The sequence below is a fragment of the Thalassophryne amazonica genome, chromosome 3, assembly GCF_902500255.1.
Source record: "Thalassophryne amazonica chromosome 3, fThaAma1.1, whole genome shotgun sequence".
NCBI classification, from domain to species: Eukaryota; Metazoa; Chordata; class Actinopteri; order Batrachoidiformes; family Batrachoididae; genus Thalassophryne; species Thalassophryne amazonica.
This window is the reverse complement of record NC_047105.1, coordinates 5313173-5338225: the sequence shown is the minus strand read 5'-3', so window position 1 is coordinate 5338225 and position 25053 is coordinate 5313173. Positions and strand designations below refer to the sequence as shown.

The following is a 25053-nucleotide window of genomic DNA, read 5'->3' as shown; positions in this document are numbered from 1 at the left end:
AAAATTGTGGCAGTCAGTAGCGGTTACTTTTTTAGACCAAGCAGAGGAAAAAAAAAATATGGAATCAATTCTGAGGAAAAAATGATGGAATCTTGAAAAACAAAAGAACGCTCCAACACATCACTAGTATTTTGTTGCACCACCTCTGGCTTTTATAACAGCTTGCAGTCTCTGAGGCATGGACTTAATGAGTGACAAACAGTACTCATCAATCTGGCTCCAACTTTCTCTGATTGCTGTTGCCAGATCAGCTTTGCAGGTTGGAGCCTTGTCATGGACCATTTTCTTCAACTTCCACCAAAGATTTTCAATTGGATTAAGATCTGGACTATTTGCAGGCCATGACATTGACCCTATGTGTCTTTTTGCAAGGAATATTTTCACAGTTTTTGCTCTATGGCAAGATGCATTATCATCTTGAAAAATGATTTCATCATCCCCAAACATCCTTTCAATTGATGGGATAAGAAAAGTGTCCAAAATATCAACGTAAACTTGTGCATTTATTGATGATGTAATGACAGCCATCTCCCCAGTGCCTTTACCTGACATGCAGCCCCATATCATCAATGACTGTGGAAATTTACATGTCTTCAGGCAGTCATCTTTATAAATCTCATTGGAACGGCACCAAACAAAAGTTCCAGCATCATCACCTTGCCCAATGCAGATTTGAGATTCATCACTGAATATGACTTTCATCCAGTCATCCACAGTCCATGATTGCTTTTCCTTAGCCCATTGTAACCTTGTTTTTTTTCTGTTTATGTGTTAATGATGGCTTTCGTTTAGCTTTTCTGTATGTAAATCCCATTTACTTTAGGCGGTTTCTTACAGTTCGGTCACAGACGTTGACTCCAGTTTCCTCCCATTCGTTCCTCATTTGTTTTGTTGTGCATTTTCAATTTTTGAGACATACTGCTTTAAGTTTTCTGTCTTGACGCTTTGATGTATTCCTTGGTCTACCAGTATGTTTGCCTTTAACAACCTTCCCATGTTGTTTGTATTTGGTCCAGAGTTTAGACACAGCTGACTGTGAACAACCAACATGTTTTGCAACATTGCGTGATGATTTACCCTCTTAAGAGTTTGATAATCCTCTCCTTTGTTTCAATTGACATCTCCTGTGTTGGAGCCATGATTCATGTCAGTCCACTTGGTGCAGCAGCTCTCCAAGGTGTGATCACTCCTTTTTAGATGCAGACTAATGAGCAGATCTGATTTGATGCAGGTGTTAGTTTTGGGGATGAAAATTTACAGGGTGATTCCATAATTTTTCCTCAGAATTGAGTGAGTTCTTATTTTTTTCCCTCTGCTTGGTCTAAAAAAAGTAACCGTTACTGACTGCCACAATTTTTTTTTTCCTGATTTCTTAATAGTGTTTCTTAAAGCCAGAAAGTTGCTATTTGAAATGACTTTAGTTTTGTGTCATGTCTGTGATCTGCTTTTTTTCTACAAAAAACAACTGAATGAACATCCTCCGAGGCCGGTGATTCCATAATTATTGCCAGGGGTTGTAGTAGTGTGGCATTCAGTCAGTGAGTTTGTCAATTTTGTGGAACAAACAGGTGTGAATCAGGTGTCCTCTATTTAAGGATGAAGCCAGCACCTGATGAACATGCTTTTCTCTTTGAAAGCCTGAGGAAAATGGGACGTTCAAGACATTGTTCAGAAGAACAGTGTAGTTTGATTAAAAAGTTGATTGGAGAGGGGAAAACTTATACGCAGCTGCAAAAAATTATAGGCTGTTCATCTACAATGATCTCCAATGTTTTAAAATAGACAAAAAAAAAAAAAAAGACACGTGGAAGAAAATGGAAAAGAACCATCAAAATGGATAGAAGAATAACCAGAATGGCAAAGGCTCACCCATTGATCAGCTCCAGGATGATCAAAGACAGTCTGGAGTTACCTGTAAGTGCTGTGACAGTTAGAAGATGCCTGTGTGAAGCTAATTTATTTGCAAGAATCCCCTGCAAAGTCCCTCTGTTAAATAAAAGACGTGCAGAAGAGGTTACAATTTGCCAAAAAACATCAACTGGCCTAAAGAGAAATGGAGGAATATTTTGTGGATTGATGAGAGTAAAATTGTTCTTTTTGGGTCCAAGGGCCACAGACAGTTTGTGAGACGACCCCCAAACTCTGAATTCAAGCCACAGTTCACAGTGAAGCATGGTGATGCAAGCATCATGATATGGGTATGTTTCTCCTACTATGGTGTTGGGCCTATATATCGCATACCAGGTATCATGGATCAGTTTGGATATGTCAAAAAGAGGTCATGTTGCCTTATGCTGAAGAGGACATGCCCTTGAAATGGGTGTTTCAACAAGACAATGACCCCAAGCACACTAGTAAATGAGCAAAATCTTGGTTCCAAACCAACAAAATTAATGCCTCGCAGATGTGAAGAAATCATGAAAAACTGTGGTTATACAACTAAATACTAATTTAGTGATTCACAGGATTGCTAAAAAAAGCTGTTTGAACATAATAGTTTTGAGTTTGTAGCGTCAACAGCAGATGCTACTATTATTGTGAACACCCCCTTTTCTACTTTTTTTTTTTTTTTTACTAATAGCCCAATTTCATAGCCTTAAGAGTGTGCATATCATGAATGCTTGATCTTGTTGGATTTGTGAGAATCTACTGAATCTACTGGTACCTTGTTTCCCATGTAACAATAAGAAATATACTCAAAACCTGGATTAATCTTTTTAGTCACGTAGCACTACTACTATTCTGAACACTACTGTATTGTCCAACAGTATTGATGGTAAAACTGTCGTCCAACTTGCTGACTGGGGTTTTTATCATCCTGCAAATCCGATGAACATCAGAGATGTTCAATTTTGGAAACGTTTGCAGGTAAGCGGGTGTAGAACGTTATCATTGTTGAACCAGAGAGAGTGGGAGTGATTGTTCAAGTAGCCCGTTGACGTTCACTCACTTTTAAATCCAATGGGCAAAAAGAAAACCGGTCAATCCAGGAAGTCCTTCCGCCACACACCTCTGTGCTAACTGCATTCACCGCAGTTTTACTTGATTTCACAAATCTGAAAATATTTATCTGACTTAGACTAAAACCATCAAACAGAAAGCAGAGTTGACTTTATGCTACGCCTGAACAGCCATGAATGTCCAGTTACTGCAGCTGACTGGAGTCTCTGTGATTGGAGGAAATTCACACAAAGGCTTTTAAAATGTGAGACCGAAGGGGGGGGAGAAAAAAAAAAAAAAAAACTAATTCAGACTATGAATGGAAACGTGACAAATGCATGTTGATGAAGTCGCAAGGTGCCAAATAACCAACTTTAAATAGGTAGCATTTACAGACAACAGCCCACTCTGTTCTTCACAGACACTGAAAAGTCTTTGATTCAGTTGAGACACAATCAGTACAACAGCAGGGTGTCGACCCCAGATACCTGGAAGTACTCAAGGACATTTACGCCAACCGCAACGACACAAAGCGGTAAGAATCAAGGAGTCTGACAACGAGACACTGTTTCACCCAAACTGTTCCCACCATGTTTGGCGAATTCTCTGTTCACTTAACTGAGAAGATAAAGAAGCAACACAGAGTTGCTCAACTTTTTAAGATTTGATGATAAATTAGCGGAGAGCACTGGAATGTAATGGAGGAAATGCTTAAAGACCTCACAGACGTCAGCTAAATATGTGGACTGAAAATGAATGTGAAGAAAACTAAAGCGACGGACAGATCCAGGCATCACAAAAGAGCAGTCATGTTAGACGGGAAGATGATCGATTAACCTCAGTCAGATTCAGCCTGAAGAGCCAAGAAGATATTTGAACAAGCATCCAAATGGGTTCGTGCTGATCAACATGAGATCATCTCGTCTACCAGTAAGCTCAAAATGGAGTCTTTAATCAGTGCGTAATAACCAACCGTGACACATGGAAGCCAAAGACAAAACTGGAAAAGAAAACAATAGCATGGAGAGGAATATGTTGGCATGAGGAACAAGGACAGAAAAACCACCCATCCTTTTTCTATACCCGCTTACTCCATTTAAGGGTCACGGGGGGCTGGAGCCCAGCAATCATAGGGCGTGAGGTGGGTTCACTCTGGACGATGTCAAGTCTTATCGCAGGGACACACAGAGACAAACACACGCCTATGGACAAATTAAAAGTTTCTAATTCACTGAACCTGCACTACTCTGGGTGCAGGAGGAAGGTGCAGCACCCGCAGGGAACCCACACAACCTCCACAAACACCCCAGGTGGAAAACAACCTTCTTGCTGTGAAGCAGCAGCGCTAACCACTAAGCCACCGCGCTGCCCCAGAAAACAAGAAAGACCAAACAGCAGAGGGAGATGTTTCTGAAGTCACCAACCCTACAGTCACAGTAGCTGCTGTACGAACGAGGCCAACATGCGGTTGGCGTTTGTTGCTTGGTGGGCGTTCCCGGGGTGTGGCCAGCTCGTGGTTACTTGGCACACGCTGTCAGAGTTTCTCCTTCATGCTCAGCACTTTTAACAGAACTAAAGTTTGCTCGATTTCAGTCCAGCATCTTTAACAATGCTCCCGTATGGCTTGTGAGCATGCGAACATCTCCAGAAGACACTTCGGAGGCATTACATTTTTACAAAATCAGTGTTTGTAGATTTAGAAAAAACAATTCGTAACATTTGATTTCTAGATTAACACGTTGTTTCAGAGCGTTTTCCTCCATCTTTATTTTGTCCGAGTGAGCAGCCAGCTGATGTCACGCTGCTTTTTACTGTGATTGGCAGGTGTGGTTTCACTCAGTATTAGCATAAAACAGACTTCTGGTCCTGGCCCCGCCTAGCTGGCGATCTAGCAACAGTCATCTCTTGTCACTGCAAAACGCCCATTCTGATTTAAAACGAACGGCAAGTTGTTTCTTGGCCTCAGTGAACGTAGGCTAAGAGGAGGCGGGCTGGACATGCTGCCAGAAGGAGAGACAACTGCTGGAAATTGGTGACATGGAAACCTACGAACAGCAGCGGGGACAGGGGTGGGCAGCGTGAGATAGCGGGATAGCTAACAGTTACTGGAGTGGCTTGAGAAATGACACGGCAGCGACGACACGCTGAGGCGTTCGTCCAGTGTCAGTAAAACAATATATTAATTGATTGTGAAAGTATGTCGTGAAATGAGAAGACAATGGTGACTTTGATTACTCTATTTTATTGGTGGAAAATTTAATTTTTCCAACAAATATTCCAAGAGCCTCCAAAGGAGGAAAAAGAAAACAAAAAGCTTCTCTCCCAGTTACACTTCAGGACCTCCTACAGTTCCCAGAATGCCTTTGAGCAGGCAGCTGCCTGCACTCTGATTGGAGGGTGTGTCTGCTGTGAGTGGGGATTGCGGAGCCTGCAGTCTTACGGCGCTGACAGGTCAGCTCGTCCCACCTCAGAGTGTCCCTTAAGCAGACCCAGTCTCACCACCACCACCTTCTTCTTCTTCTGCTCCAACCCTTCATCCTCCTCATCTTCTTCCCCCTCCCCCTCCTTTGATTTTCGCTTCCCTCTCTCCTCCCTCTTCTTCCTCTGCTTCTTGGCTTTCTTCCTCCTCTTCTTTTCCTGCTCCATTTTGTCCTCAAACATGTGGTCCTCTTCTTCCTGCATTGGGTCGTGCACTTCCTCCTCCTCCACCTCTTCTTCTTCTTCCGCCTCCTCCAGTTCTTCCTCCTCGTCTTCATCCTCCTCCTCCTCTTCCTCATCCTCTATGTCCTCATCTGTCATTTGCTCTCCTTTAATCTTCATTCTCTGCTCTCCATTCTGCATCGACTGAAAGAACAAAAACAGGGCGTGTTTTCATATTTCTAGCCAATCAGGATACACTCCGCTTAATCAGTGATGTCATCTTGCTGAGCCAATGAAAGGCTGAGCTGATACAAGAAACATAATCGTCCTGTTTGACAAATGTCACAAATGTCTACCTATGTTAGCATTGTTAGCTAGCAGTACTTACAGCTTTGTTGGAGTTTCGGAGCCGCAGCAGCAGCAACCTGACGGTGTCTTTGTTCTGACACAACCCCATCGTGTTGAGGACGTCCAGGGTGGAGCCAGAGCAGCCTTGCTGGCGTAACTCCGCCCCTAGAGCAGCCTGCAGGAAGTTGTTCCTCCAGATGTTGCGTGTGAAGAGCGGGACAGAGAGCGTGACCACGGCCCGACGCTCTAGCAACATCTGGGCCTGTTCGTCCGTCAACTGGCTGCCGCACAAACAAAAGCATTTCATCAGAACGAGTGAAGATCGTGTTTATTGTCAAAACATCGCAACTGTAAAGTTAAGTTTAGTAAAATGGACCAAAGAACACAGTAAACAAACATGCTCATAAACAAGCTCAAGCAGCTCTGCACCATGCTAACGACAAGCTAGCTAGCCTAATGCATATTCAAAATGATTAGCTACATGCAAACAAGCTAGCTAGCCCAGTCACTGCACACTCAAAAATCTTTGCCACATGCTAACAAGCTAGCTAGCCTGGTCACTGTGTGCTGAAAAAGCTTTGCTACATGCTAACAACAAGTTAGCTAGCCTAGTGCATATTCAAAACGTTTAGCTACATGCAAACAAGGTAGCTAACCCAGTCACTGCACACTCAAAAATCTTTGCCACATGCTAACCACAAGCTAGCTAGCTTTTTCACTGCATGCTCAAAAAGCTTTGCTGCATGCTAACAACAAGCTAGCTAGCCTACTTACTGTGTGCTCATAAAGTTCTGCTACATGCAAACCGACAAGCTAGCTAGCCTTGTTAACGCACGCCCAAAAAGCTCTGCTACATGCTAACAAGGTAGCTAGCCCAGTCACTGTATGCTCAAAATGTTTTGCTAAATGCTAACTGATTAGCTAGCTGGACTCATCACATCACAGAAAATGATCTGAAAAGAGTTTGAAAAGCTAGAAATGTCTTTGCGGTTTACGGCACTAAGACAGCCAAAACAGCAAACATCACAACTACAAACATCTAACTAAATCACCAAGTGGTTAGCAGCCAGTTACTGACTTCTCAACGCGGTTGACCAAACTCAACAACCTGCTGTCGCTTGTTTCATTTGCTCCGATGGTTCTTAAACAGCTCTAAAGTCCATCTGGTGGCAAAACAAAACGTCTTACATCAAAACGTCTTGACTCCCAATCCGATCCCCGAATTTGGATATCTGCCAATACGATACTTCTCTGATCCGATACCACAGCTCTGTTTGCTTTAACATTATTAACATTGTTGATTTTATGAGGATTTTCTTAAAAAGGAGACCTGAAAGTTGAGCTACAATTTGCCAGAAGGTACATCTAAGATGAAAGACTAGATTTGATGTTTTGGTGAAAGAATTAAGTACTTTTATTTTTTTTTTATAGACTTTTATAGCCTTATTTTTATAAACTTGAGAAAAGATGGCACTCTCTGTCTGTCTCCCTCGCTCTCTCTTACTTTCTGTCTCCCTTTTTCTTCCTCTCTCGCTGTTTTTATGCTGCGCAAACTTTAGACTTTTTGGAAACATGAAGCCTTTCAACTGTAAAATAAATGTCATCAGCGAGGCTCATGCACACGATTTTAATGGAGACTTTTCCCCTTTCAGTGGACAGAATCTCTGCTTGGCTCCTGTAAAGAATAAATGTAAATATATGCTATTTTACTCATAATTAGCTTTGCATGCTAACAATGCTAAAAGTTACCAAACTGAAGAAAAGGTTTTGTGTTCATTATTTTCAAAAAGTAACAAATGTTTAGAAGTATGTACACATACCGGTTCCAGTGAACTAGGTATTGTATGGAATGAATAAAGTTGAATAGAGTGTATACTTGTGCCATAATGTGTTTAAGGGTTTTATCATGATGTCAAATGAATGAAAATGTGTGTCTATGCTTTGATGGGTGTTCAATTGATTTATGATGGTTCTGAAATGATACAATATTATACGGTTTGATTAATGATTGAAATATGTGCTTATGATGAATTGTATTGAACATGTTGAACTGCTGACAGGTGTGTTGACTCTCAAACCAGTAAAAGTGTTTTGGTTTAAGGTTTTCATAAACCATGACATGTTGGTTTAAACATGTCAGGCATTGACCATTTGAATGAAGTCATGACTAATGCCTGAAATGATGTTCCACGATATGTTCAAAGGTCATGAGGTCAAGATATGTACTGCAAATAGTTATTGCTTCTGTTTATAATCAAATGGTTTATTACATTCATGTTTGAACTATGCTGATCAATAATGTGCAGTTGAATGATTGTACTGTTCAAAATTAATTGCTGCTTGCTGCATTCTGTAAAATGTGAGTAATGTCATACTTGGACAGTGTGAAAGAGTTTTGCTTCCAGAGGGAAAACAATGACTGGGTTATTTCTTATCTGAGCCAACCTTGAGAGTGTCTAGAGAAATACAATAACATCACTGTGAACTGAACTCGTGCACCTTTCCTCTCATATGGAACTGTAACAACAAGCTGAAGAGAGTGACTCCTTAACACTGATCTACATTAATTAATGAGATACACATTGTCATGAAGGCAATGTGAGGTGTATGTACTGGTGACCTCTGCGCTCAGGGTGATTATCAGATCAGTTTCCATCATAACGTTGGACAATTAAGGATTAATAACAATGCCCTGCTTTATGGACTAATTTTTTTCCATTTCTATCATGAGTTACATTTATCTACATTTTTGTGCTCAGACCAAGGACATGTGAGACTGGATACCCCTCCCAAACAGATTTCTGGACTGAAAGGATAAAGAACTCTGAGTTTGAAAAGAAGAGTGTTTATTTGCTGCACATTGCTGTGGGTATAGGTTTTGTGGCGTTATTAAAGATGTGTATGCATTCTGAACCCATTTTTGTGCAAAGATGATTTTTGATGACTGATCTTTTCTGCTGTTTTAACCTCATAGGTTTACCTTTAATTCAAATGATTCTTGTCTGTGTATTCTATTTTCCACTGCCCTCAGATTCATGGGGGGAACCTGAGATTCTGTGTTTTGAGAAAAGGTTATTTTCCTCGACACTCCTCAGCTGCACGCTGAGCTGGCGTTTCAGTGTTTGACAGCCTCAGAAAGTGTAAGGATGTGGACAAGTAGGCCTGCGCCTCCATTAAGTTCTGCATCATTGCATGTGACCACATTTTTGGGACTCACACAGGGAGTTCCCTGCGATTCACGTTACTGTTGGCTGTTGGAGGGATATCCTGATCTACTTTTAGGTCACTGATGTAGAAGAATTACCCAGCTCCCATCTCGTGTTCGAATTTTCGTCACAGACAATCGGAGAGTGAGGTTATCTGATTTCTTGTTTTTGCTTCGTCAAAGTCACTTAAATTGTACCAGAAGGAAGAAAAGGGATTAAAAATCAATGTATAGGGAATAAAAGTAAGTACAGTGGTGTAAAAAGTATTTAGTCAGCCCCTGGTTGTGCAAGTTCTCCAACTTAGAAAGATGAGAGGTCTGTAATTTTCATTATTATATGGAATGGATTTTGCCACTTTCTGAGCTGTACCACATGCCGAGTTGACTGCTGGTGGAGCCGAGTACACCTCGCGTGCAGCGTAGCGCTAGCTAATGGAGCGACGCCTTCTATGGAGAAGAACCAACCAGATAACGCGATACAACGCCTACTATGGCTGTCAGTTTGTTGACAAGATTCTACATGATGCCTGTGCGTTATTTCACAAAGACTATTCCTTACCCGACGCCAATGTATGACTCCTGCTGTGTTCCACTGTTCCCGAAGTATAAATCACGCAGGATTGTTTTTATACCGTGCACACAATGCAATAAAAACTACACTTTCAAAGAGCAAAGAAAAAAAAAATGTTGCTGATTGCAGCTGCAGCTCCTCACTCTTCTCTCAAACTTTGTCATAACTGTGTTAAATAAAACACATACGTCCTGCTCACAGACTGACTGGCAGACACAGGACATGTCCACATCAAGTATAACTCCAGACATCTCCACATTTACTCACAGACGGTTCTTTCGCACACGCATCTCGCGGTCAAAGGAGGAAAGATAAACTATAACAGAACTCAGAGCGCAGACCTGCAGCTCAGCACAAGAACAAATATAAACTAGAAATCAGAGTGCACAGTCTGGCTGCAGTGCGCACCTGACGCAGACATCCTTGCGTCGTCATGACAACCACAGGAAGCAACTCGAGGCAGCCCCTGTGTGAAAGAGGCTTTAGAGATTGTGCTCATGAAGTATATTGGACCTGTTGGTGCAGTATGACAGTAATAATAAAGAGTTGAAACTTGAGATTGATTTTTCAGTTTTAGTATGTTTGACAAACTCCAAATTTTCTTGTTTACCATATAATAAAACAGTTATAGACTTTTGATTTCGGTGAACCTGGTCAGGATGGGGTTCACCGAGGCAAACCCCATCCTGACCAGGTCCACATAATCACAGGTACACCAAAATCAAAAGTCTATAATTGTATATTATAGGTACACTTCAACTGTGAGAAACAAAATGAGAAAAAAAAAAAAAAAAAAAAAATCCAGGATTTTTAAAGAATTTATTTGTAAATTATGGTGGAAAATAAGTATTTGGTCACCCACACCTATGATGAAAATTACAGACCTCTGTCATCTTTCTAAGTAGGAGAACTTGCACAATCAGGAGCTGACTAATACTTTTTGGCCCCACTGTATTTCTCTTCATTTTTGCTGAATTTCAGAAGGATTGGCCGTTTCACAAAGATTCTGGTCGATCGTCAAAATCCAGTGACTGCCAGTGTTGAGATGATATATACCATTTAAAATGAAGGACGGGTGGTAATCCATCATTCAAGAAAATTTCATGGAGATATCTTGGATATTAAGAAAGTTATGAGAAAAAAATATGAAGGAACAAGTCCAACTCAATCACAAAGGCCCTGATGTTTCATCTATTCACTAAGGCCAGGAAAACAAGCTCAATTCCCAGCACAAAAATGTACATAACTTCCTTAATACTTAAGATAATGACATGATTTTGGTGTCTTGTTAAAGGGTTTTTCATGTTCTTTCTGAATTAACATTCAGATTTTATATTTGTGGCCACTTCACCCGTGACTAGGGATGGGTATCAAAAACCAGTTCCTTTCAGGTATCGTTAATAAATGATTCGATCTACCAACATCAATAACCTTTTTGCTTAACAATATCCTTATCGGTCCTTCAGAGTAGCCGTTGTTTTTGAGTGTGTTTGTCAGGAAAATTATAATTTCTCTACATTGATTACAGACCCTGAAGCGGGTATGTAATCAACTGTTTCTGCAGCGCGGCTTTGATTGAAACTTGAACCAATCGAAGCAGTGGTTTGCAGATCGAAGCAGTGCTTCGATTTACTGCTTCGTTGATTCACTGATTTATTTCGTGTTATCTTAATTTTTCCAAGCTAAAATCCTAACAAGCATATGTCTGAGTAATATTTACCTTTTTATGTTAAACTGACCTGCTGTGGTCTTCTGAAACAGTTGATAGATGTATTTTATAACTTAAAAACAGGACCAATGCTAATGTGTTAGCATGTCTATGGCATTTTCAACGTTAAAGTTAGCATTAAAGTAGATATGACACCTAAAACATTAGGTAAAACTGATATAAATATCAAAAATATACATACAGCATAGTAAGCTGAAAGTGGTTTTAATTATTATCACTGAGAAATAAAGTTTGTACGGCTTCTAAAAAGTGTGTTTCTTCGAATGCGCGCTGGCAGCGTTCCATCAGTGGTCACGCGATGCCGTGACATCACAGCGTGGAGTCTCGTCTTTGTCTGTTAGATTAACAACAGGAACAGATGGACCTCAGCACGGACAGTGATGAGATCAAGAACTTTTCTGACTCTTCAGGTGTGGATTATTTCTGTGAGGAAATCGAGACTGACTCAGATCCTGAGGATGTCGCAGCAGTGATTAGACCCTACAGATTGGAGCCGTATCTTTCAGACGAACATTCAAACCAGGAGCATTCTGGCAGCGAAAATAATGCTGACGGTGCTTATGGCAAAGCCGAAGCAGAGCCAAGAGACGTGGCAATTCCGATGGATTTTGAAAGGCTGCAGAATACGGAATGGTAAGGAAGGCTTTGATTTTTGTTGCTGCTGTTTATATCGCTATAATTATAGCATTTTCGATTCTAGTGTCCGTTTACTGCCTTTGTTATTGTCCCGGAGCCGCAATAGTGTAGCTACTACTTGCGGACCACCATCATTACCTTTGGGTTTTTGCCATTTTCGAGTGCCTGGCATTGCATTCATCAGTGTTTAGTTGCGTTATTTTCACAAAAGAATAGGAAATAAACGGCGAAAGTTTCGAAAAAGATCACTGAAACAACAGTGAATGTGCCACCGCCGTGTTTACTCCGTATTGCACTAATATTTTTACAAGTTCCTTGACCATTTCAAGATTATTGTGAACATATTATTTGGGGCTAACATTTTATGTGTTCCTGTGAGCAATGCGAGAACATGGAGACGGTAGAGGAAAGTGTCTGCTGTCGGGTGCAAATGTGTGCGCGCGAGCAGAGCGAGTGGCAGCCTGACATTTCGTGCATCGCACAACACCGCGGCTTTCGATCAATTTGCCTGGACTTGAAAAGGCTAAAACCTTTCGCCCTTGTGTTTGTGCAATATGCTGCGACACACTGGTCAGGCATATCGACAAACAAGTCCCTGAGAGCTGTGTTTAATCAAAGTTTCTGCCGCTAAAAAAAGTGTAAACAACGGCCGCCAGGCGCACAAGCCAATACAGTCCACAGGCAGTGACGTATTTCAAGCTTGGTGCTTAGCGGGAAGCTGGTCACGGGGTGTGCACATTTTTTCAGTGGTGGGATGTTCAAATGTTATATATAACGGGAGAACCGCGTTCATCTTCACAAAATGCTTAGGTTGACTGAATTATAAAACCTTTGTTACATGTAACAAGACTATGCTGTCTTTAAGTGTCATATCCACTTTAAGCTGTTCGCATCTCAGCACATTTGTGTGCATTTGTTTTCTGTATAATAATTAATGGCTCAGCAGTTGTTGTCGTAAAAGAGTCAAATTGTAATTTTTTAAAATTTATTTTTATTCATATATTAATAATAGCAACAACAACAATAATAGTAATAATAACATAACTAATAATGCTACCTTAAAAACTGCTAAAGTTCTGTCTGTTTATTTGAAGAAGCCTCTTTGGCAGGATTTTTGATAACGTAAATAACCTTTTCCGGGAAACGATGGTTCACTCAGTGGTGCATCAAACCCTGAACCGCTTCAGGATTCTTTATTATAGGTTCAGACTTACTGGCTGCTCTTAACGAGGCTGTTAATGTCGGGGAACAGTGAGCGGAGGCAGGTGGTGACCAGCGGCGCCTTGTTCTGGATCCAGTTCAGACAGTGTCGCCACGGGAACGACGTCAGCGGCTTCTTGCTGGACACCTTCTGATGGAAGGGGTTATCTGACTGCCGGGACAACACCTTCATCTGCACGGATCAACGAGGAGGAGAAAATGAAGAAGAGCCTTTATTGTCATTGTACATACATACAATGAAACATGTCGTCTGGATGTAAACATCCTAATTACAGTTAGACACAATCCAACCACTAGGGGCAGTGTGCAACCACACTCCGGTGCCCAGGGACCAACTCCAGATGTAAAGACGCTGCCTTGCTCAGGGGCCGAGAAAGGAGCAGACCCTAAATATGCAGGGAGGAAACCAGAGGAAACCCACACAGACACGGGGAGAACATGTAAACTCCACACAGAAAGACCAGGAAGTGATCCCACGACCTTCTTACTGGGAGACACCAGTGCCAACATGGACAAGCCCCCCCCATAGACTCCATCAGAAAAAAGGCACAGCAGAGGATGTACTTCCTCAGACAGCTCAGGAAGTGTTCATCTTTTCAGCATTTCATACAGTCACTGCTTGATTGTCTAAATGATGTCAAGTACTGGTTGACTGCAAATTTCTGAGCCCCTTCACGTCTACACCCCTGCCAGAGCACTGAGATCTGTGAATCAGCTGCTACTGGTCACCCCAAAAATGAGGCTAAAAACTAAAGGTGGCAGATCCTTTGTGGCAGCGCCCCTATAGGCTCTGAAACAACCTGCCCCGGCACATCGGCTCTGTGGGATTGATCGAAGTTTTTAAACCTTCCTTAGGCGTTATCTTCAGTTAATAAGGTTCATCTCTGAGCGTGGTGCCAATTTCAAGATGCTCAAAATTTAGCAACAACAGCGTAGGTTACTACGAGGACTAATGAGGATTATAGAGGCATCTTTGTGGTGAGGATGAGGCTGTAAAAGCCCATTATCCGAGTGCCTACCAGCTACGAGGACCGGGAGAGGCTTAGCCCTCTTGCGCACACAATTCCACCTGCTTTTTTTTTTTTTTTTTTTTATCTCTCTCTCTCTCTCCTGCCCCATGGAGAACAGATTTGAAGCAGCTAAAAGGTAATTATTCGTAATGTTTTTATTTTAATAGCTCGGTAAAACAGTTGCATGCTCATTCCTTCTATATAATCAACTGTTAAAGTACGAGGTCTATTAGAAAAGTATCCGACCTTATTATTTTTTTCAAAAAGTATATGGATATGAATCACGTGCGATTACATCAGAGTTTTTTCACGCCTGTCGGTTGCATCATTCGCCTGTGGGCAGGCTTTGAGTGAGGAGTGGTCCACCCCTCCCGTCTATTTTTTCATTGTTTAGGAATGGCTCAGAGACTGCCGCTTTGCTTGATCAAAATTTTTTCAGAAACTGTAAGGCACATCGAAGTGGACACCATTCGAGAAATTCAGCTGGTTTTCGGTGAAAATTTTAAGGGCTGATGAGAGATTATGGAGTGTTACTGTCGCTTTAAGGACAACCCATGGAGCCGGAGGGTGCGCCGCGCTCCGAGCCACCGTCGTCAGCCTGTTTCGAGCTGAAAACTTCCAAATTTAAGTCTCTGTTGACCCAGGACATTGTGAGAGAACAGAGAAGTTTCAGAAGAGGTCAGGATCAGCAGTTTATCCGGACATTGAAAGACGTGCAGACAGATTTGCGCGTCAGCAGGCAGCCGCTCATGGCCCGGCGCCACAGAGAAACACCTCCGTTGGAAGCGTTATCGGACAAGTTGGAACATGCCCTCCATGTTGATAACCATTCGTAAAATTCAGGCGGCTTTCGATGGTTTTCAGTCGAGTGAGTATCCAAGAAATTGTTTAACAGCTGGGCAAACAGCTGGGCAGTTAAAAGTTGGATCACGCTGTGAAAATGACTGTGTTTAAAGCCAACGAGCCGTGGATGGAAAGGAAGCCAGCGAGAAGGGGCACAGAGGCGGCTGTCCAGGAATGCAGAACAGCAGCGTGCGCAAAAGAGCGACTTTGCAGACATAAACGGATGAACGCAAAGTTAAAAGTGGGATCACGGTGTCAAAAGAAATAAAGTCAGCGAGAGGAAGCGCAGAGGTGGTGGTCCAAGAACCTGTGGTTTGGTTCTAGCTGGTCTGGTACATTTAACAACTCTGGAACACAGATGAACAGCAGCCTGAACGCACGGCGCACACCCGCCACACTGTACTGGAGCGTCTGTTTTTGGACTGCGTTTTAAAAATGTGACATCTTGAATGGATGCTGTGAATTGAAAACTCACACTTTAAAAGGGACCAAGTGTGGGAGAACTGGAGGTTTGGATCAAACCCACGCCTAAACGTGCACCAATGTCGCGTTATCATGGTGCTACATGGATCATATGCGGTGAAACAAGTCATTCGAGGCTGGATGGGGCTCAAATGACAGGTCAGTCATGGCTCACTAGAGGCTGATACATGGCACATGTGAAGTACAGAGAGGCACATAGAGGTGCTGTAGTATTGGGTATGTGACGGCTTAAAACGTGGCTCATTTTTCAAATAATCGCTGACACACCCATGCGTGGCTCATTATTCATGGCTTGTTATTCGGTGAGACAGAGTTAAAGACTCACCTCTTCTCTCTGGCTTTTGATCAATTTTAAATGGCAAAAAATTATTTTAATTTTATTTGAATTAATGTATTCAATTATATTTATAGTACTGTTATTGTAATTGCTGCATGTTACTGATTATGCTGTTTTAATGTGTACCGCACTTTGGTCTCCCTCGGTTGTTTGAAATGTGCTCTATAAATAAAGTCTGAGTTGAGGAAAAAGGCACAGCAGAAGATGTACGTCCTCAGACAGATCAGGAAGTCCAACCTGCCCCAGAAACTGCTCACAACATCATCTACACTTCATCATCCAGTCTGTCCTGTGCATCTCCATCTCTATTTGGTTTCCCTCTGCCTCCAAACATGACTGGCAGACTTCAACCAACTGTCAGGTCTGCAGAAAAAAAAAAAAAAAAAAAAAAAAAAAAAAAAAAAAAATCATCACTGGAGCCAGCCTGCCCTCCATGCAGGACTTATAATGGTCCAGGAACAGGAAGCGAGCTGGCAATATCTCTGCAGACTCCTCCCACCCTGGACACACCCTGTTTAAACTCCTCCCCTCTGGTCGACAATACAGAGCTCTGTATGTCAGAACAACTAGACACAGTAACAGTTTGTCCACAGGCCATCACACCAATGAACAACTTAACCTGACAGAAAAAAACCCTCACTCATTCATATACCTCATGGACAACTTAACTTCAATCTGCTATCTTTTTCACACATTCTTTTTTGTTTCTGTTATTGCACATTTCATTTACACATTTTATTGCTGTGAATTATTCAGTGTTTAGTGTACGAGGTCTGTCCATAAAGTAACGTTCCTTTTTATTTTTTTCAAAAACTATATGGATTTCATTCATATGTTTTTACATCAGACATGCTTTAACCCTCGTGCGCATGTGTGAGTTTTTCCACGCCTTTCGGTGACGTCATTCGCCTGTGAGCACGCCTTGTGGAAGGAGTGGTCCCGCCCCCTCGTCGGATTTTCATTGTCTGGAAATGGCAGAATGAAAAGGACTTTTAATCCATCAGAATATTTTCAGAAGCTGTTAGAGACTGGCACCTGGAAACCATTCGAAAAATTTATCTGGCTTTCGATGAAAATTTTACGGGCTTCACAGAGAATAATGACTAACTACAGCTTTAAGGACCCCTTTAAGGACGGTCGGTGCGCCGCGCTCCGAGCTACGACGTCGCGGCACAAACCACTGGATCATTTCTAAGCTGATGGCTCTGTGGATACGAGACCGTCGTGTGCTCTTTCTCTGGTTATCACAAGAGCTGGACATCAGCCATTTTCTGGCAGATTTCACTTTTAACAAGAGATTTTGTCATGGAAAGCCGCACGGAGGCTTCGCGCGTCACGACTGATTCGCTGATGAAGCGAGACGCACGAGGGTTCAAGCATGTCTGACGTAAAAACATATGAATGAAAGCCATATAGTTTTTGAAAAAAATAAAAAGGACCTATACTTTATGGACAGACCTCGTATATTTATTCATGCCGTACAGAGATAGTGCAGCTGAAACCGAAGTTAGACTCCTTGTATTCTGTGGATACTTGGTGAATAAAAGCTATTCTGATTCTAACCACTAAGCCAACATGCCAAACAGAGCACGCCGCTCTTCCATCACAGTGTGTGAGCCCAAATGTACGGTTAAATGGATTGAGACAACACGCTAGTCAGGTTCTGGACACTTTTCAGACAGAAGAGGCATAAAACTGATCTAGGAGGTGAGGTGATGGTCTAGTGGTTTAAAGTGTTGGGCTTGAGACCAGGGGATCCTTGGTTCAAATCCCAGCCTGACCAGAAAAATCACTAAGGGCCCTCGGGCAAGGTCCTTAATCCCCTAATTGCTCCCGGTCTGTAGTGAGTACCTTGTATGGCAGCACACCCCCCTGACATCGGGGTGAATGTGAGGCATTATTGTAAAGTGCTTTGAGTGTCTGCTTTGATGGAAAAGTGCTATATAAATGCAGTCCATTTACCAGTAATCATACATTTACATAATCTGTTCTCAGGCAGGTTTAATTGGTTCCGCCTGGTGTTCTCACCTCCTCTCGGATCTGTTTGCTCCAGAACTCCATCATGGGCTTCCTGGCGCCTTTAGCAGTCCAGAGCAGTTTGAAGGCAGCCTTGTAGCAGGACTTGCCGACCAGCAACGCAGCTTTGCTCTTCTTTCCCATCCTTCGACCTTTTTTCACCTCCTCTCTGACATCCTGTCAAATAAATCAGACGGTAAACAACAACTCAACAACCGAACCTCATCCGGTTCCGACGCAGCAGCAGCCAAACACCAAAAACACACCGCGAGTGTCCATGAATAGTACTGACCCGGGGCTTCGGCTCGGGGCTCGAGCCTGTGACGCGTCTCACCTGCTCAGTCTCAGGTTTGACCCACAGGCTGCGCTTTCCGCTCTGTCTGCGCCTCGACTTGCTCCGGACCACCTGCGCGCACAGCTCGCAAAGGAACGAATTATCGTTCGCGGTGGATCCTGGGAAGGCCCAGTGCACGGTGTCCGGCGTGGTGAAGGTGAACACCGCCCGCCGGTTAAAGCCGCGGCCCTGCCGCTCGAACTGAGTTTTGCAACAGCAGCAGCTTCCGTCTTCCGGCCGCTTCAACCGCATGCGGTAACCGCGCGAACCGCTTCGTCGGGATGCTGCGATCTTTGGCGTGTTTTCTTCTTTCTCATGCAGCGAAGAGGCGAATTCCACATCGTTTCCTCCGGGACAGTCCACCTCGGCTCCCACAGCCGGTGCGGGGAGTTCTGCCAGCTGGTCAACCGCGCTCTGCTGCGGTTCTCCTGGGAACGGAAGGTCGCCGTGCGCGGCGACTCCGCCGCCAGCCTCCACGGCGCCGCTGTGCGCGTAGTCGTGCTCGTTGGACTCCGAGGACGATCCGGTTTCCTCGCGGTTCTCGGCGCAGATCTCCGGGTTCTCGCTGTCCATGATTAACAGAGTCAACAGTCGCAGTTTGCGGGAAGAAGACCGTCTGCAGTCATAGCGCGGCGGCTAACAAGCTAAGCTAACCTAACCAATCAATTCGCAGCGCTAACAAATCAAACGGAACTTTCTACTCGATATTGTTAAAGCTAAAATACAAACTTCGTCAGGTTTTCCGAAACAGAAAGTCTGCGGCAAAGGTTTAAATCAGCACAAAGTGCGACCATCAGCGACACACGAATAACATCATATTAGCCGAGCGGATATTAGCGCCCTCTGTTGGCGCGAGGCTAACTTTCACCTTCTTCTTCTGTGAAATTTATTGTGGTTGGCAATCAACGTCTGAACATTACCGCCGCCAAGTATTCGGAGTGTGGTGCACAAACAAAGAGCATGGAGGAGGAGTGGAAAAAAAAAAACACTGAAGGCCCTGTGTGTCCTTATCATACAGTCTGTGGTCCTTTATCACATTTTCTTTTCCCCAGCGGTAAGGTTCGATGTAGTGATGGCAATTTGGAAGCCTCATGAACCAATGAGCCACTGCAACACAACTGGCTGAAAATCGACACACTGCTTCGACGCATTTGATACAGTTTGAAGGGTGACATCTGCTGGATTGCTTTGAGAATTACCTTGAGCGAGTGTCCTGACAAATGTTTGCATTAATTCATGACTGATGTGGTTTGTTCTTGAAAAAAAAAAAAAATGTCATATGTATTATTGTGTCTTTTTAATGTAATAAATAGTCCCTACAGGTGCACACATAATGGTTATGAAAGCCTTTATTGTAGACTATATGTAGATTTATCATTCCTCAAATTATATTTGGATAAAATGTGATGGAAAAGTGAGAAAGACGTGCTTCTGCAACTAGTGCTTATGTTGCTGTAATATGTAAATTAGAATAGAGGGGACAGGAGACGGTGATTGTGCAACTTTCAACAATTTTTATTCAAAAAAACAATCATTTCAATGGTGCTGGACTTTAATTGGCTCCTCTTCTGCCTCACCACCTCTCCAGCTTTGGAGAAGACCTGCTCGCAAGGCACTGATGTTGCTGCATCGACAAATATTTTTTGCCATCCTCTGTAAATTGGGATAGACTGCGACTCGTGTCGCCCAGTATTTGAGCCGGTCTTCTCCTCTGGAGGTGGGCATATGTTGGGTCAAACCTTTGTAGTAAATCCCTGAAGGCTTTGCTCTCCACTATTTTGAACGGTTGTGCATCTTCCACAACATAGTCCACCAGTACCTCATCCAGATCAGCTCATCTGCCTTTAATGGAAACACAGTCTGACATGCTGAGCTGTTTTTATGAGTATGTTTTAATCTTAGATAAAGAATAAAATACAGGTTACATGGCCTGATTCCTGCTCCAGGAGCAGCAACAGAAGCAGCAGCCATTGACGTCTCGGGATGTTTGGACCTCAGGTGTCATTGAAGACGTATTGTTACTGTACCTCAACTCTTGAGCTCTTCAGTCACTCAGCTCAGTCTCTGATCTATCTATAATATATAGTCAATCAATTCAATCAATCAATTTTTTTTTATATAGCGCCAAATCACAACAAACAGTTGCCCCAAGGTGCTTTATATTGTAAGGCAAGGCCATACAATAATGATGTAAAACCCCAACGGTCAAAACGACCCCCTGTGAGAGAACCAGGAAAAAGACATGCTGTGGAGGGGAGCAGAGATCGATCACTAATGATTAAATGCAGAGTGGTGCATACAGAGCAAAAAGAGAAAGAAACAGTGCATCATGGGAACCCCCCAGCAGTCTACGTCTATAGCAGCATAACTAAGGGATGGTTCAGGGTCACCTGATCCAGCCCTAACTATAAGCTTTAGCAAAAAGGAAAGTTTTAAGCCTAATCTTAAGTCGAACCTATAACTGGTGTTGATGTACTGTGTGAATAAATGTATATGAATGGATGCCTGTTGTGTGTGTCTGTCTATGTTAGATCCTCTGTGTATGTAGCTAACTATACTAAATGAACTCTAAATATAAACTAATGCTTTGGCAATAACAGCGTCGCTAGCAGTCTCCTCCTCTCACAAACCGACGGTTTGAGCAGCGATTCAGATCTCATTTAAATACTTGATGGGTCGTATTGAAACGCCCAGATTATTAGAATTTTCCGCGAAGCTCTACACGTGGTGTGACGTAACGAGGCCTCGCTCACAGTGGTCACGTGATGGGGGCGTGCTCGAAACGCTGCTCACTGACACTTCTGGTTCAAAAAGCTCGATGCTGTGTCCAGCAGACTGACTCGAGCTTAACATCACTAGTTCGATGTTCTCAGAAGAAGCCTGACCGAAAATGGAAACGATGCAGTTACTTGATTGGCCACTTGAGGCTCTAAAATCAATCAATCAATCAATCAATTTTATTTATATAGCGCCAAATCACAACAAACAGTTGCCCCAAGGCACTTTATATTGTAAGGCAAGGCCATACAATAATTATGTAAAACCCCAACGGTCAAAACGACCCCCTGTGAGCAAGCACTTGGCTACAGTGGGAAGGAAAAAACTCCCTTTTAACAGGAAGAAACCTCCAGCAGAACCAGGCTCAGGGAGGGGCAGTCTTCTGCTGGGACTGGTTGGGGCTGAGGGAGAGAACCAGGAAAAAGACATGCTGTGGAGGGGAGCAGAGATCAATCACTAATGATTAAATGCAGAGTGGTGCATACAGAGCAAAAAGAGAAAGAAACAGTGCATCATGGGAACCCCCCAGCAGTCTAAGTCTATAGCAGCATAACTAAGGGATGGTACAGGGTCACCTGATCCAGCCCTAACTATAAGCTTTAGCAAAAAGGAAAGTTTTAAGCCTAATCTTAAAAGTAGAGAGGGTGTCTGTCTCCCTGATCTGAATTGGGAGCTGGTTCCACAGGAGAGGAGCCTGAAAGCTGAAGGCTCTGCCTCCCATTCTACTCTTACAAACCCTAGGAACTACAAGTAAGCCTGCAGTCTGAGAGCGAAGCACTCTATTGGGGTGATATGGTACTATGAGGTCCCTAAGATAAGATGGGACCTGATTATTCAAAACCTTATAAGTAAGAAGCAGAATTTTAAATTCTATTCTAGAATTAACAGGAAGCCAATGAAGAGAGGCCAATATGGGTGAGATATGCTCTCTCCTTCTAGTCCCTGTTAGCACTCTAGCTGCAGCATTTTGAATTAACTGAAGGCTTTTCAGGGAACTTTTAGGACAACCTGATAATAATGAATTACAATAGTCCAGCCTAGAGGAAATAAATGCATGAATTAGTTTTCCAGCATCACTCTGAGACAAGACCTTTCTGATTTTAGAGATATTGCGCAAATGCAAAAAAGCAGTCCTACATATTTGTTTATTATGCGCATTGAATGACATATCCTGATCAAAAATGACTCCAAGATTTCTCACAGTATTACTAGAGGTCAGGGTAATGCCATCCAGAGTAAGGATCTGGTTAGACACCATGTTTCTAAGATTTGTGGGGCCAAGTACAATAACTTCAGTTTTATCTGAGTTTAAAAGCAGGAAATTAGAGGTCATCCATGTCCTTATGTCTGTAAGACATGTCAGATCCCGTTATTATTTTAGATACACGGCACACGCTCACCCTCCGATGAGTGTGTTTGTGTAAAACCAGCTCTCCGTCTCTGGGGTCCGACCTTCGTGTCTCCACGGGTATTACCCGGCAGGGCTGCACAAAGGCTGTTCAAGCTGGTGGTGAGGAGATTCGTCTAGCCGCTCACTGGCCTCCATCCGGACGTCCACCCCGCTGACGCTGATCTCGCACCCCGGTCGAATAGCCTTCTCTGGAACCAGGATACGAACCGGCCACGCCCGTTAACGGCAGCTCTCCTCTTATGGATCAGGGCTCTTGGAATGTTGCTAGATTTTGAATTTAGTGACTCGTACAGCGAGTCCCCAGGATGCGTTAATTTCATTAAAAACCAGACTAACCTTTTAGAGCACTTTTTGATGTTGTACACCCAATAAACTTTAACTTTTACACCTTAAGAAGCATCAATAAATCCAATGTCCGAGCCTTAACACTTTAACTGCATGCTTGGAAATTTATTGCAGGTTTTGCAAGTGCTGACAACATAATCAAAATAGGTTATATGATGATAATTTCACAACAGTAATTCAAGTATAACTAGAAAATTGATTGGCAGAGATTTTTATTTTTAATTCAATAATGCTGTCTGATCTTATTTTGACTGGACTGGATTGACTTCTTACAATTTTTCTAGGAGTGAGGGAAGGAGGTTTTTGAGGTTAAAGTCCCCAGCTCGATGAACTTGATTTCCTCTTCATCAGCTATTAGTCGTTAGCTGACCACGATCCTTGTGTGATGTTGTAATCCTTCAGAAAATTAATCCACATAAGAGTTTATTCCTTCTTCAATCAACCAAAAGTTGATCTAATCCATTCTGGTATGATGTGATGTTCCTTGAGAGAGAAAACGTTGAACCTTCCTCACTCAGACTTAAGGCCAGTGATTATTCTCCAATGCTCTGCTACTCCGTGACTGGACGGCCTGAGTGGGAGTTGAAAACTCTCTCAAATGATCTCTTATGGCTCCAATCCTCTCACTCCACGATTCCAATTGCTGCTCACAAGATGGTCAAGTCTTGTGATCTCCTCATAGCAGGGGAGAAGTGACAACAGCACCTCTCCCTGGAAGAATAACCCCATTTCCTGGTGTTTCACAGTTTATATATGAGCTGGACTCTTGTCTTCAGATCATCTTGGTTACCATGGGGATACTGGTGACTCAAAACCTCCTCCTCCTCTCCTTCCCTTACTGGAAGCCATCTGCGGCCCTTTGCCAGTAACTTATTTCTCAAGTTCCTCTTTTCTGTTAACACTTCAGCTTTTCTAAGAATTCATTCTTTTTAAATCATTTCTTTAGAATCACATCAATCATATTCAATCATTTCATTACAACTCTTTTTCACATAAAAACAATTCATATGATCATATACAAACATTTTCATTCCTTATTATTCATTTCATATTTTATCACATCTTAATCATTTGATCAGTTGTTTATCATCAGCTTCTCTTGCTCTGCTTACGACATCACTTCACTTCCTCTTTTCTCCTGACTCTGCATTCTTTATGAAAAACAACTCATATAATCATTCATTTCACTTATTTGTAACATACTTTTTCTAATCAACTTGTTGTATGGCTGGGGGGGCCTGGCTGCCTTTTTGTTTCTGTCTTTTGTCCTGTCTTTTGTTTTTCCTTCCAGGTGGCTTGCATTTGGGACTGAGTGGCTGTGTAGCTGAGTTTATCAGGACCTCACCCTGATCACCTGAGGCTGATCACCTGCGGCTCATCAGGACTCACAGCTGTGGTGCATCTACATGGATTGGAACATGGTGGCATTTAAGACTGGAGTACACAGTGTGTATTTGCCAGAGACTCGACCTTGTGACCAGACGGGTGAGATCGTTGTCTCGGGAGCCATCTCATCATCAGTGGATGCAGAGAACGTCCAGGTTTGATGCATGGTCTGTGAAAGAGGAGGGGGTGAGGTCTCACGCTCGTCAGCACACTTCCTGAGGTACATTAGATTTTGTGACTAACATTTATGCAGTCAGTAAATGTGGTGTCCCTCACACCTTATTATATTGAGCTGTATGTTGGTCATGTAATCAGCTTCCTCTGCAGTGGAGTTTTGTGAACTGGATGTTCCATGCCTGCAGGGTGGGAAGCTGATTAGTAATTAAGCCAGGAAGTGTTTGCTGTTTGTGCACCTTTGAGCGTTCTCTCTGTGTGTTGAGTGTGGACTCACATAATGATTCCTTCTTTCACAGACTCGGTTTGTCGCGGCCACCTGGGGGGTATCGGCGGGGTCCTTGGGTCCGGGTTGGTTCTGGCTCCGGACCGTTGGCGCTGCTGGGAGCGCACCGCAAAACCACCACGCCAGACCGCGCACTTTTATATTTTTCACAGCACTGTTATGTTCATTAAACTCTGTTATCCTTTGTACCGTGCTCTGCTTATTTTATACTGGGTCCTTCAAACGCTGGTCGGTTCTCCGGGCTGCGTCCGACACATAACACTCTTAATTTTTAACACAGTAATACTTCATTTGATCATACTTGTCATGTTAGAATCATCTTTAGACATATTCCATCGTCTTCACCACTGAGTTCATTCC

At 42.9% G+C, this 25053-nt stretch overlaps 1 protein-coding gene across 2 annotated transcripts; it reads right to left on the bottom strand.

Annotated features, from left to right (window-relative positions):
- Nucleotides 1–5266: 5266 nt before the first annotated feature.
- Nucleotides 5267–19146, bottom strand: LOC117505351 (bromo and FHA domain-containing protein DDB_G0267958-like). 2 transcript variants are annotated; one of them, XM_034164996.1, is made up of 6 exons: nucleotides 18272–19146; nucleotides 17992–18156; nucleotides 13284–13462; nucleotides 5969–6209; nucleotides 5635–5784; nucleotides 5267–5478 (listed from the first exon to the last, which is right to left on the bottom strand). In XM_034164996.1, exons 1-6 carry the CDS (start codon nucleotides 18884–18886, stop codon nucleotides 5377–5379), a joined length of 1452 nt encoding a protein of 483 aa, XP_034020887.1. In that variant the 5' UTR covers nucleotides 18887–19146; the 3' UTR covers nucleotides 5267–5376. The 2 variants fall into 2 exon arrangements, with proteins under 2 accessions (XP_034020887.1, XP_034020894.1); XM_034165003.1 differs by having other exon boundaries at nucleotides 18314–19146.
- Between the last annotated feature and the right edge of the window lie 5907 nt (nucleotides 19147–25053).